Here is a 14,215-nt window from a genome sequence, read left to right as displayed (position 1 = left end):
TTTAGGTTGCAAAAGACCCCTAAGAACATCAACACCATCCCTTAACCCAGCCAAGGCCACCACTAAACCATGTCCACAAGTGACACATCTACATGTCTTTTAGACTCTGCCAGGGATTGTGACTCTACCACTTCCCTCAGCAGCTTGTTCCCACGGCTTCACAGCCCTTTTGGTGAAGAAATTTCACTAATATCAATCTAAATTTCCAGTAAGCACGATTTGCAGAATTATTTCCCCCTTGTGGCATGTTTTTCCTTGTCCTTATGCTGGTTACCTGGGTGAAGAGACTAATCTGCACCTGACTGTAACCTCCTTTCAGGTATTTGGAAAGAATGAGGAGTTTCCACCTCAGCCTCCTCCTGGTTGTGATGTAAATCAGCACCCCTGAAACCAACCTACAGTGCCCAAATTGTCATGGCAAGGAAAAAATTCATCTTTTTGTAAAAAAAAAAAACTTGCATAGACCTGTGTATGTGTAAGAGCTCAGGTTTTCCCAGCCCATCACAAATGGACACCCAGCCCTATGGCCTGTTTTTCATGGGAACAGATGGATGAATTGCCTGGCAGTGGGCAGGAGAAGAGTGAACACTCATGGGGGAGAGCACCAGCATGCCAGGAGCTGGAATACATGGAATATTGCAGTGGGGAGGGATGCTGCAGCAGCTGGTGGTGGGGCTGTGGGTTTGTGCTGGAACCCCAAGAGTCCCTGTCCTCAAAGACCTGAGTTCTCACACTGCTGGAGCCCAGCTGGGCACCAGCAAGGGACTGGAGCTGTTTTCAGGCATTCTGCAAGAAACTCTTTAGCCTGCTGTACAAACACAGCCACACACTGGGCTGATGCCATCAGACTCTTGGTGTCACTGATGAAGCAGTAACACTTCACACAGAAAGTGTTTTGTGGGTGCCAGGAAAAAGGTTAACAGCAAAGAAGAGAAGAGCATGGTGATGGTTACAGCCCATCTGTGTGCTCCCAGCTTGGGGTCCTCAGGGCTGGTGGAAGAGAAAGAGGGGCAGCAAATTGCTTGGGAGCCTGTGGGACCAGGGGTTGGGGAGATGCCATTTCTGCATCAAGATCCTGGTACACCTCACCCTCCACATGAGCACCCATGCAAATGCACTTGCATATAACATTTCCCACTATCCTGACTCCCAGGAGCTCCCAGCTGGCATTAGAACAAAAAAAAATGTCAGTCTGAAGTGACCAGTGGGTTTGGGAGCTCAGCCCACAAACAATGCAGCCAGAGGAGCACGTGGGATGAGTGGTGGGCACAGGGAGCCTGCCCACCTCCCCTGCCCACCCCCCCTGCCCACCTCCCCTGCCTACCTCCCCTGCCCACCCCCCCTGCCCACCTCCCCTGCCTACCTCCCCTGCCCACCCCCCCTGCCCACCTCCCCTGCCTACCTCCCCTGCCCACCTCCCCTGCCCACCCCCCCGGCCCACCTCCCCTGCCTACCTCCCCTGCCCCCCCCCCCTGCCCACCTCCCCTGCCCACCTCCCCTGCCCACCCCCCCTGCCCACCTCCCCTGCCCACCTCCCCTGCCCACCACCCCTGCCCACCTCCCCTGCCCACCTCCCCTGCCCACCTCTCCCACACCCTGCCTGCTGGGTCTCTGGCCTGGACTCCCCCACTCCAAGGGGACAGCTTTATTCCAGCACCACTGCTGTACACATGAGCACTCCAAATCGCATCTGCAAAGGGATGACTTTATCTTCAACCCTCTCTGTGCCTCCACACAACCTCATCCTCTCTGGTGTTGCTTCAAAGGAACATCCAAGCCTCGGAGAGCAGCAGCTCTGCTGTCGGGCTGGCTCCTGCCCGAGCAGAACATCAACCCCACGTTCTCTGTGCAAGTCTGGGTGCTGGCAGCAGCAGGAGCAGCCCGTGGGGCCGGGTGCCTGCTCATCTCCCCCACACTGTGCTGTACAGTTCTTCACTGGGCCGTGGAGCTGCGGGCACGTTGGCGTAGATCTGCTCCCGCTGTGGCACGGGTTTATGCACCTTGGCGTATAATGCCTCCCTTTTGTCTTCCAAAGGCTGGCAAAGGAGGGAGATAAACAAAAAACACCCTTCATGGGGTTGCTGGAGGCAAACACTGTCTGCTGGAACCTCTCTGTGGTGTTTTAAGCACCCAGGAGCAGCCGCAGGGACCGCAGAGGGAGCCCACGCTGGCCAGGGTCACTTGCACCCCGGTTTGGCACTTCCCTTTGCAGCCCCCTCCTTCCCCAGCCAGCCCATGCTGTCACCCACCCACCCCTCCGGCTCGGCCGTGCTCGGCGTTCTCCTACCTGGGCACTCTGCCCGAGCTCCTCGTACTCCATCGGGGGCGCTCCCAGGGGCCGCGCAGCCCCGGCATTGCTGTACGGGCTCTCAGCCCCGCCCGTGCCGTGCTCAATGTCCGCATAGTTCAAGGCTCCTGCGTCCTGCCGGACAAGGAGGAGCTCTTACCCTGCTGTCACTCCCTGCCTGCATCCACAGCGGTGGGAATGTCTCCCAACCTGCTGCCTGGGCCACTGGGTGGAAATAAGAATTCAAGCAAGGGCTGGCTCAGTATTCCCCAGGGGAATTCTAGTGACAGCAGCCTCTCCTGAAGAGCTGGCAGAAAATATCAGAAAACACTTTTCAAGCAGTAAGCAAGGAGCAGCTACCCTGCAGCCACTTCAGGTGTGCTTTGCTACAGGTTCCCAAGGCTGTTTCACCCAGAGAAGCAGCTCCCATGCTTGGAGAGGTCTGGAGAGAAACCCCTCAGTTCAATCCTAAATTCCTTTCCCAGAAATACTGTGTGATAGTCACACAAAGTCCCTGGTTGTGTCTCTCTGTTGGTAAACAGAGGCCAAAGGATCCCTCCCAGCCTAAAGTGCCATGAGCCTGGCTGAAAGCAGCAGCTCTGGCAGCTCAGGGTGCAGTGTTTCCCTTCTCCATGTGAATTAGGGGCACAGAAACCAAAAAATTCATGAGGTTTTCCTTACTGTAGGTGACATGCTGCGAGTGCTGTCCATCTCTATGTCTGCGCTGGAAAGGGCTGGACGTGAGTCAAAACAGAGGAAAAAACATGTATTGAGAAACAGCACAGCCACTGCAAAACCATAAAGCAGGACAGGAACCTGACACTCCATGAGCCATCTAAACTGGAGCAGTTCTTCAAATAAAGCCACACCCCACCTGCCAGCTGGGAATGTCCCCTCCTGTCCCTCCCCATCCTTCACACTGTCCTTAAACTTTGCATCAAGCCTAGTGTAAGCCTGGCCCATGCAAGTGAGCCCATCTGAGGAAGCTGCTGGTACCCAGACAAACCCAAGCAGATTCTGTGCCCAGCAGCACCCACCCCAAGGGCTGTCATTCCCTGCTCCCAGGGGACAGCACCCACGGGGTAACTCCCATGGGATGGTCCCACTGTTCCCTTGAGGGAAGGAAACCTCCTTGGTTGTCAATGATGGGCTGAGGAACTGGATGAATCAGGAAGGGAATGGGAGAGGAAAAAGAAACAGAGGGGAAAATAAGGGAAGCAGAGCAAGCTCTGTTACAGAAACAGGATGTGTGTGGCACTGACAACTTCACTCACCCTTCTTCTTCCTGGAGAGTATTACCAGAACACCAGCAGCCATTACAAGCAAAAAAAAGTACCACAGTGACGGCAGGAGTGAGGATGTGCTCAACCACATTCAAGCTGCAAGAAAAAAAGAGTTTAGGTTGCCACACTTGTCAGGATGAAGCAGCATGGAGCAGGGTTGCAGGAAGCAGCTGTGTGGTTTAGGGCTTGCCCATCACAGCAGGCATGGGATGATCAGGCTGCCAGCTGGGCGTGGAGCAGAGCAAACCAAAAATTGCAGAACCAAAATGACGCCTGGGTCTGAGAGCTGCTGTGTCTTCAGTGATTTAAGGATAGGTTCCTGCATTTGCTCTGGTTTAACTCCACTCTTTGTTAACCTTGCTTGTAATGGACAAGCAGGAGAAGTTGTTGAACAAGCACACCTTGAGTGTGCTGATGGGGAGTGTCAGTTTTGTCTGCTGCTGGCAGCTCCTCCCAAAGGCAGGAGAGAGGTGGGGAAGATCTAATACTCTGATTTCATGCTTTTTCAACTCACTCTGCCAGGCTGTGTGTGACTATAAAGAATAGAACACTGGGCAGCACTTGATTTCCCACAAACAGTCTCTACTGAGTTTTGGGGAAGGAAATTAGGTCCATGCTGCAGGCAGAAACCACTTCTCCCACTTGACTAGAGGCACTAGAATTTCTGTCATAGATTTAGAGAATTATTTGGGTCAGAAGGGACCTTAATGGTCATCCAGTTGCAACCCTCTCCCATGGGAAGGGACACCTTCCACTAAGCCAGGTTGCTCTGAGCCCCATCCAGCATGGCCTTGAACAGTTCCAGGGACAGGGCATCCACAATGTGTCTGGGCAACCTGTGTCAGGACCTCCCTACCCTCACATGGAATAATTTTTCCATGTGGAGTGGTCTCTAAATGCAAAAACAGGATGTGTGGATCCTTAAGGGAGGTGTGAAGAGCTCAATGGCTGCCGGGCTCCAGCTGCACCAGAGAGCTCATGGAGGAAAGGGGCTGCTGTAAGCAGGAGCTGCTACTCACTCTTGAGGGGTGGAGGGGTTTGATGTTGATTGCACAATTTCCCCCTGGGAAACCGTCTGTGTGTGGCCTGTTACAGAGAGAGTAAGATCAGAGAACGTGGTGGTGGTGCAGGTTGATGATGGAAGGGTGGAAGAACCTGCAAGAAAAAGAGAAGAGGCTTGGTTGACCTCTCTGGGGGGATATGGTGCGGGTTTTGCAGTGAGTTAGAAGTGATCTACTTATGTGCTGTCACAGCAGGAGAAGCTGGGTCCCCTCTACCACATCCAGAGGACATATCTCGAGGTCAGAGTGCTCTGAGACCCTTCCCCTGCCCACGAGGCTTTTCACAGTCTCAGTCCTGCCCAAAACATGCACAAAACAGATTCACCCTGCAGAAAGGGGGTGTGGGCCCTCTATGCCACATTTAGTACCAATATAACAACCCCACATATATATTGTCCTGCTATGTGGGTTGATCCCTGGCAGGGCATTGCAGAGGGATGTTTTCTAAACCCAGGGCCTGGTGGCCAGAGGTGCTGCTTGTCCCAAGCACATTGCAATGAGGAACTCCCCAGTGTTACACAGTAAGGCAAGGAGGGCACAGAAAAGGCCAGCAAGAGCTACTGAGGAAGAAAATTGGACACAGAAAGCACAGTGCACCTCAGTTAATGGAGATGGCTGATGCTGGGGTGCCAAGAATGGGGCTCTGGGGAGAACTGAGAATAGGGAATGAGTGATGGTGGCACCTACTACACCACTCTGGGGACACACCCTGAACCCGTCCCACCTGCATGGGCACTCATCAGCTCCAGGCTGCCCCCATTGCAGCCCCTGCTCCAAGCAGCTGGAGGGGGACACATCCACGCTGGACCTAGGGGACCTGCAACCCAGCACTGACCTGAGTACACGATCACCTTCACAGCACTCTTATCATTCCAAAGATATCCGTCTTCTACGCCACAGTAGAAGTTGCCCTCATCCTCCTTGGAAAGATTTTTCACGGTCACCGTGAATGCCCGGAGTGTGTGGTTGTCTCGGATGGAGTACCGGCCTTTCTGAGCCTCGGGCTTCGACTCCGAGGTGATGACGAGGTCCTCACCACAGGCTTTAAAAAGTATTTTACTCAGTGTGCACCAGAATTTCGGGTACTTCTCCTGGCCCGACTTGTACGTGCAGGTGACCGACAGGACATCGCCCAGGAATCCCCGCACTTCGCCGGGTCCCATCACCGCTCCGCCGCCTGTGGAGACACATGGAGCCGCGGGAGTGCTGCCGCCGCCCCGGCACATCCCGCCGAGCCGGGGGCTCCGGCACAGCCTTACCTGGGAGCAGCGCCCAGGCCAGCAGGGCCAGCAGCCGCATGGCCGCTCCGGTACCGGGCTCAGTGCGCTGCCGCTCCCGGGTCCCCCCGGTTCCTCCCGGCGGAGCCCGGCCCGCCCCGTGCCGCCCCCGGGCACGGTCACCGCGCTGGGCGGAGCAGAACAGACCAGGGCAGGGGGCGGCGGCGTTTGCTGGAGCTGAAGGGCCCGGCGGGACCCCGGCGCTGCCCTGCCCCTGCCCGGGGGTCGGGCGGGTCCGCGGGGTCCCGCAGGCTGACCCAGAGCACGGCCAGCAGCGCCAGCAGCGCCGGCCTGGCCAGCGCTGGGAAGCACTGGGAGGTGCTGCCGGTGTCCTCAGGAGCTTCGGGGCTGCAGATGCGGAGGAAGAACGGGATGGATGCAGCGAGTGCAGGACGGGCACCGTGTTCTGTCAAGCACAGGTGTAATCTCCTCCCTCAGTCCGTCGCTGTGGGGAAAACGTTCAAGGATCGACCTGGGGTTATGATCACCTCAATATCAGCAGTCTGATGCACCGGGGAAAATCCTTTCTGCATCCCACAGCGGGACGTGCCCTCATCCTCCTTGACCAGAAGCTCCATATCCATCGTGAATGTCCGGCGCACGCAGCTGTCCGGAGCGGGGAACCGGTCCCGCCGCACCTCGGGCTGCAGTTCCGAGGTGCTGACGATGTAAGCGGCACCGGTACGTGCACTCGGCTTGCACCAGAATTTTGGCAGCATCTCCCGGCCGGGCTGGAACGTGTAGGTGACCGAAGGGAGTCCCTGCTGGGAGGGATTCCCTCAGGATCCGTGCCCGGTGTCGGGCACTGTCACTGTCCCGCAGGCTGTGCAGACACACGGACTGGCGGGAGCGCTGCCGCTGCATCTCCCGCTTCTTCTGGCGGATCCAGGGGGGGGGCTCCATCCCCGGCGGTCACTCAGCCCTACCTGGCAATGGTTTCGGAGCCAGCACCAGCAGGAGCCACATGGACGTGTCGGGGCAGCCCTTCTGCTTCTCTTCTCTGTGTCTCTGGGGCTTCGCTTCCCCTTTTGCTTCTGGTACCACCTCCCTTACTGCTGGAGATTCAGCAAGATTATGGCGTTTCCTGTTTCCTAGAGTTTCAGCTTTTCCTGGTCACTGAGATTACTTGCTGTGCACTGTCCCCTGTGCTCTTCCCCCTTCTCCTCTTTCTTCCTCCAGCATGGTCCCCATGTCGGGACACAGCCTGCCTCTCACTGCCACACTGCCCAGCCACTCTGGACAATCAGGGCACCCAGTGGGAGAGGTACAGCACAGCACAGGGACCAGCTGAACCCCAGACAATCCTCTATGCTCCTGCATGGCCACCCTGTCCTTCCCAGGGGAATGAAATGGGTAATTCCAGCCCCTTATCCCAGTGCCTGCACATCTCCCCAGGCTGTTCCCAGCACAGCCCCTCCGTGGCTCTGGAGCCCCATGCTCTGATCAGGTCCCTTCAGGCCTCCCCCTGTGTCCCCAGTCCCTGCAGTGCTGAGTGGGGGGCAGAGCTGTGGAGGGACACTCTTCCCTGGCCATTCCTCAGCTGGAGACAGGCATTTGGTGGATCAGGCAGAGGTGGCAGGGCTGAGGACTGAGGGCTCCTCTCCCCATGAGGAAGTTCAGCTGGGCCATGGCAGAGCCTGCACAGCCCCTGTGACCCCATGCCCCCCCAGCCACACTGCAGCATGTCCCCACACAGGTATGTGCATCACCATCAGCTGCCACGGGCATCCCGGGCAGTGCTGGCTGCTGTAGGAAGGAGCAGACAGACAAGCAGACAAGGTCCTGCAGGATACCCTGCCTTTATTGCAAAATTGTCTGTGGTTGGCAGCTGCAGTTCAACAGGCACAGGCTCCTTGCACCCCAAACCCTTCCCTCTTCAGTGTGAGGGCTGCCAGGAGGGGCTGAGGGTTTCCAGAAGTGGCTGGAGCTGAGCCCTTCCCAGCACGGGGAGGCTGTGAGGGGTGGCACAGCCCCAGCAGGGTGGGGGCCAGGGCAGCAGGAGGGTGTCCCTGGGGCTGGGAGGTGGTTGGGGTGGGTGGGCAGCCCCGTGCCCTGGTGCTGCTGGATGCCTCCAAGAGCTGCATGTTTTCCTGGTCGTGGCTCCTGCCCCGGCTCCTCACCCAGGCTGCCCCACACACCATGGCCAGTGCCATGGGTACCTTGATGCTGAGCAGGAGCAGCAAGATGACACTGAACTGGGACCTGCGTAGAAGAAAGAAGTTTATGCTAGAGCTTTAGTAGGGTCTGGGGAATGAGGATGGGGACTGGGGCACTTGCATGTCTGCCAGCTGCCCTTCTTGCCCCCAGGATGCTCCTTGGGGACAAGGAGCTGGGAGATACATGGATGGGAAAAGAAGTTTTTGGCCAGTGGATGCTGTTGGGAGCTTGGCCAGATCCCAGGGCCTGACTCACATCTCTGGAAGCTCCTCACAGCCCTTGGGGCACAGAGGATTGGTGGTCAACGGGCTCACGTTGCTGTCCTCAGTCGTGCTTGAAACAGCTGGAGGAGAAAACAGAGTCAGAGCGAAGCAGAGACCCCCACACCCCCTGCACCCTGCACAGGAGTCTCTTCAGCAATGAAGGTGCAGGGGGTGGGTATGGAGGTATCAGCCCTGCAGAGGAGGAGGAGGGAAAAGGGGGAAGTTTAATGCCAGCTTTACTCCCAGCCCTGTTGTACCTGCAGAGACCATCACCTTGGTGCTGTGCCACCGCTTGATCCCCGGTTGCCTCCTCACCCCGCAGGAGTACCGGCCTGCATCTGCCAGTGTGACACTGCTCAGTGTCACTGTGAAGGAATTTGCTGTGTGGTTATCCCTGATGGACAGCCTGCCCTGTGTCACTGTCACTTCTGAGCCATCGGTTTGGATGATGTAGGTCCAGCAAAATCCAGGGAAGCTTTTGCGGCACCAGTACTTGGAGTTGAGCTTGTAGCGTGGCTTGTAGCTGCAGGACACTGCCAGTGAGCTGCCCTGCTCCACTGTCACCTGCTTGGGGCCTGTCACTGCCTGGCCACCTGCAGGGGACAGAGAGAGGTGCTGTAAACCCATGCTGGCATTGCCTCAGGGAACCATGAAGGATCTGAGCCCAGGTTTCTTTGGGGTACAGCCTGAGGGAAGCTGTGCCTGTGCACCCACTATGCAGTGGTGTGGTGAGAGGTCCCCAGTCATTAAAAAAAGAGCCCTCAGAGGGTGTATGTTAGTAAGAGAAGGGTGTATGTTAGTAAGAGAAGGGTGTATGTTAGTAAGAGAAAAGTCTTATTCCCACGGTTCACATGACAGAACCAGCAAATCTCAGAGATCACGCCCTGTAACTGCCTGAGGAAGGGTTTGGGATCAGCTGATCTTTTGCCATGACCACAGTGAGCTTCTCATCTGCCTCAGCCCAAGCCTGTCCACAGCTCTGCCAGAACCCCCAGTACAGATTTGCCTGACCTGTGCTCGTGGCTCTCGTGAGGAAAAGGGTCCAAACCAAGAAAATCTTCATTTTCCAGCTCCTTGCTCCCAAGGTGGAATTTTCCCCGTGACTTTTCACAATAAATCCTTCAGGATGAAGCCGGGCCCACATACACATGAATGTCCTTAGAGTTTTCCAGGCTGTCTTCTCCTGCAACTTCTCTTTGGGCAGTACTTACCCACAGACCCTGGATGTCTTCTTTTTAGGACAGTTGCTTCCTTCTCTCCACCCAGGGCTCATGACTCACCCTGGGGGTGTTCCATGACAGAGGCTCTGCTTTTTGGTCTGAAATAGTCACTGGGTTCCCAGAAAAATGCCTAAATGCAGCAGGTTCCTCCACCGTGATGCCCATCCCAGCAGGGACCAAGACCCTTTTCGTGCACAGACCCCAAAGGATTTGGGGGAGTTTTGGAGGGCCTGGCCAGAGCAGGGATACAGGGACAGGGGTAGAGTGACTGCAGATCAACCCCTGTTGATGGGCTGGTTGGGATGTTGGGTTGCTGTCCTATGATGGATTGGGATGATGATCAGCCATCCAAACCCCTGCACCTCTGCTCCCTGGCTTTGGGGTGGGCTGCCAGCTTGAGCTGGGCTGCTTTTGTTTGTTTTCTCCAGCAGAAGCATCTCATTTCCTTCCCAAACCACCTTTTTTAGCACAGCTGTGGGGTTTTGAGTTACAACACTGTTCTTCCCCAGAATTAATTGTTTCCGCTAAAAGTTTTGGAAACCCAAAAGCAAAGCTGCTTCCCCGGCTTTTTTCCAATATGCCCCTTGGAAAGGGCAGAAAGCACAAACCTCCAGAATCCCCTCCTCTCTCAATGCCTTGCCATGGCAAGAAGAAGCTCTGGGTTTTCCTTTTGTTCACCGAGTCCTTCCCAGCTGACTGGTCTTCAGTTGTGAGCCAAAACTTTGTGAGTAACAGCAAGACCTAAATTTTAAAAGTGGCTGGAGAGGGCAAACCTGCTTTGTGCTGAGAACCTTCCCACTCCAATCAGCTCACCTTCCTTGGGGATGCATCCCTGCCACTGCCTGGAAAATCACAGTGCATCTTTCCCACCCTTCCTTGGAGTGAGAGGAGGATTGGGAGAGGATGGGACATGTACAGGGAAGGTGCCTACAAAGGTATTTGCTGCTAAAGGATCTCTCAGTACCTGAAAGCAGACAGCAGCATTCCCTCAAAAAGCCAGTTTGCTCGACTTGCTGGGGAATTTTTCAAGCCACACCCACGCTGTGTTTGCTATCACATCACGCTGTGATTACTGTCACATCACCATCAGATGTGAGGTGCCATTTCCCTATTTCCCAGGTTTGGGTCCTGGACAGGATGAGCAGCTGCCCTCTCCAGTGCAGAGGGTGGCACCCCCTGCACAGCCTGAGGCCACCTTCTCCCCATCACACCAGTCCCCAGGACTGTGTTCCACCCCAGGGAGCTCCTGGCTGTGTCAGTGGGTGAAGGAAGATCTCCTTCCATCCCCTGAGGATGATGCAGCAGTGATTTACAACCACTCAACACCAGCATTGTGACTTCCAATGGGGTTTTACTCCTCTCCTGTATTTCTCCTCTCACCTGCTGTGTGAAGGGGCCCTGGCTGAGTGGGACACTGGCCAGGGGCTGTCAGTGAGGGGTTTGCAGAGGGGATGGTTTCTGATCAGTGCCTCAGCCCCAGACAAACAGCAGTGTGTGAACATCCTCCTGGAGCAGAAGGTCAAGATGAGAGCAGGCAGAAAAGAGGAACCCCAGAGTGCTGACAGAGAAGTCTGTCACAGGAGGAGCTGTGATGTTTATCCCAATTAAACTGAGTGTCAGCTGGAAGGCAGAACAGAAGGGAAGCAGGCACAAATCAGTGCAACAGAGTGTGATGAGGAATCTCTCCCTAAAGTGGGGGGAGCCCTGCAGAGAGCCCTCCCCACACTCTGCAGCCAGGCATAGGTGCTGAGGTGCTCCAGAAGCCCGGGGGGATGGATAAACACTGACCCCTGCACAGGGCAGGGGAAGGCACTCTGCTCTGAGCCACCATCTCTGGGGGTTTGCAGGACCCTGCAAGCCAAGACCTCTCTCTCTCTTGGCAGAAAGAAGCCCAGGAAGCACAAGGTGAGGCTGCTTGAGAAAAGCAGCATTGCTTGAACACTTCTGAGGAATCTCCCTAATGCACCCTGTCAGGAGCACATCAATTTGGCTTTTGGTTTGTGCTGCACAGGGGATGGGATGAGCTGACACCTGCAGCCCCTGCACAGCAACAAGACACTGTCTGACACCATCAGATGATGCTTTTGCTCTAGTTCTTCAAGATTATTAATCTGGGTTTACTCTCTTGTGCTGGTCCTAAGAAAAAGATGCAAAGCCTTCCTAAGACAGAGAGTAATTGTGTCAATTCTTGCCCAGCAAGGACAGATCTTCCCCAGTTCTCATCCCACTGCATCACCCACCACCATAGCTGAGCCTTCCCAGCATCCTGTCTTCGCTGGACTTCAGTGATATTTCCAATCCCTGACTCTGTCATTTAATCTAGGGCCTTTGAAAAATAATCAAGTCGTTTCAGTTTGTTCTTCAAGGGCAGATTTAGCAAGTTTGGTGAAATTGTCCTTAGGAGATAAGGCTGAGTATAATGATGTAGCTCCTTTAGTGCTGGCTGATTGAGCAGCACTGTCTCATCTCTCCTTTCTGCTGCCATCTCAGATAACCAAGATAAATCCAGATCATTCCCAGATCCCCTGATTTTGCAAAGCCAGTAAAAGTGGCAAAACGTACTTGCTGAATTTGTTGTGGTGGAGGGTTTGCTCTGGATTCTGCCTGAGGCTGGACTTAGCCAGAAAGGGTCAAGGTAGAGGTTATTTAATGCTAAGAAGTAAAGAATCCGTGCTTGGTGCATTTAGAGGATGAAATTCTGATCCCTTCCTAGCTGATGGGGAAGGAATGACTTCAGCAAGGCTCCAGTTTCCCCTAGATGTGTTGTACAGGCAATCCAGGGAGATGCTGCAGCAGTTAATGGGGTTGGCAGCAGAGAGCAAGCAGGAATAGGCCAGGAGGACAGTGAAGCAGGAGCTCCTGAGCTGGATTTAAATGTTCCACTGTTAGAGCTGCACTTCTCAAGGCAAGTACACAAGTAATTAAGCTACCAGAGATACAGTCTGAGAGCAAACACACCAAATAATGGATCTAAATTGCAGGTTCATTTGGAATCACTCTTGCTTTTTACAGATCATTTCCTCTGATTTCATTGCTCTGCATTGATTTCAGCTGGTCAGCACTTGCTCTGGGCTATAAACTGCCCACTGGCTGCCAGAAACCTCTGCTGGGTCTGGGGGAGGCTGGTAGAGCAAGAGGTTTGCTTTGGATGGTGGGGAAATGCATTCCTTGGTGTCTGGAGGGAGGCAGTGATGCAGCTGCTGGGCTCTGATAGAGCTGCTGTTGTCACTTATCTACAATGGATCAGGTCCTCCAGCATGAGAAAGTGGGATAAACTCCTTGGAGCAGGGCTGGTGCCTGTGTTTTGCCAGCAATCTGTGTTGTCTCATTAGGCTGTGTTAATCACATTTGGAGATATCATGACAGACATGACATTCCTCCTCCTGAGTGAGGTTAAACCTGCAGGGCTGAGAGTGTCTGTGGTGCAGCACCAGTGCCTGCAGAGGGAATGGACAGCTTGGCTCTGTGAGCTCTTCAGCCAGCAGCAGCTCCTCCCTGCTCTCCTTTGTGTTCAGGGTAGTTAACAAATGCTTCTTGAGCTAAAAAGTCAGAGAATGCTCTCTGAACCCCAAAGCTTCTCCTGCAGCAGGGACCTGCCAGAAATTCCCATCCTGGGATAAGCAGACCTGAAGCCTCAGACCCAGTGAGATGTTGGAGTGTTGCTGTCCTGTACACCCCCATCTTCCAGGAGAGGTTTGTCTGAGTACCTGCACAGTTTGGGTGCCCAGGGCAGTCCCTGCAGCAGGTCTGGGTCTGTGGGGCCCAGCAGACAGCTGGGGTCAGGCAGCAGCACCCCTCTGAGCCAGGAGAAGGCTGAGCATGCACTCAGGATGGTGGTGTGAAGTCTCCATCCCCAATGGGCCATCCATGGGAAGGACTGTGCTGATGTCCATGGGTGTTTGGGAGTTTTGACAACTTCTTGGTGTGTTTAAGAGTTGCCCTAGCTTTGTTGAAACCCCCCTGAGGTTTGCTGCTCTCTATTTCTTAGCCTTTCTTGCTGTGGAGTGTGTGTACTATGTTGAAGCACTTGTTAATTTTTCTGATCCAGACACCAAGGCTTGTGATATAATTTATTTTTTGATCTGTTGATTGTCTTCCAGTGCATGAGGCCATGGTCTCGGTTGGATTGGGTTGGGCTTTTTGGCTTCAGGCAAGCCTGAACCCCACTGTCCCTATTGGTTTTAAAATTTTTTTCTGTCTGTTGTTTCCAAGTCCAATCATCTGACCCAGCAGAACCATCTCTGCAGTCAGAGGAAATAATGGGCATATTATTATTAGATATAATTAACGATGTCAGGCCCAGGCAGTCAAACAGTGATCGGATGGGTGCAGATGGCTCTTGGAAACATGGTCTGTTCCTCTGGCTTGAGGCCATCTGCTCATCTGGAAGGAGGGAACTGGAGACTGAATCGAGTTTCTCTTAAATAAACTTCTGAGTAAAGATTAATATATTTCCAGTGCAATCGACGACATCTGATTGCTCTGAAGAGAGTCATAAAGAAAAGGATCTCAACTGGGTCTTGACTGTCACATTCAGGTTTAGACACAGCTTCATCCTGTTTCTAATAACAATTTATTTTACTCTCAGCAAGGTCCTAACTGGGCTCTGTAAATGTAGTTTACCCCTGCTGGGGTAAACCAGGCTCAGCAGCAGTTTGGTAAAGGAG

At 54.4% G+C, this 14,215-nt stretch overlaps 2 protein-coding genes across 2 annotated transcripts; both read right to left on the bottom strand.

Annotated features, from left to right (window-relative positions):
- Positions 1-983: 983 nt before the first annotated feature.
- Positions 984-5,680, bottom strand: LOC306810527 (CMRF35-like molecule 8; the record flags this gene model as incomplete). Its single annotated transcript, XM_079323213.1, has 7 exons — positions 984-1,285; positions 1,572-2,036; positions 2,288-2,425; positions 2,969-3,021; positions 3,562-3,666; positions 4,590-4,725; positions 5,467-5,680. Coding segments are annotated over 5 exons (543 nt in total), but the record flags the coding sequence as incomplete, so codon positions are not given.
- Positions 5,681-7,743: 2,063 nt separating this feature from the next.
- LOC306810526 (protein CD300H-like) lies at positions 7,744-9,518 on the bottom strand (the record flags this gene model as incomplete). The annotated part of the gene is made up of 4 exons (XM_079323212.1): positions 9,340-9,518; positions 8,586-8,921; positions 8,321-8,408; positions 7,744-8,110 (listed from the first exon to the last, which is right to left on the bottom strand). Exons 1-4 carry the CDS (start codon positions 9,476-9,478, stop codon positions 7,744-7,746), a joined length of 930 nt encoding a protein of 309 aa, XP_079179338.1. The 5' UTR covers positions 9,479-9,518.
- Positions 9,519-14,215: the final 4,697 nt, after the last annotated feature.

Source organism: Erithacus rubecula, assembly GCF_903797595.1.
Source record: "Erithacus rubecula genome assembly, chromosome: 20".
In the NCBI taxonomy this organism is placed as follows: domain Eukaryota; kingdom Metazoa; phylum Chordata; class Aves; order Passeriformes; family Muscicapidae; genus Erithacus; species Erithacus rubecula.
The sequence above is the reverse complement of the archived record's forward strand: the minus strand, read 5'-3'. Positions and strand labels throughout refer to the sequence as shown.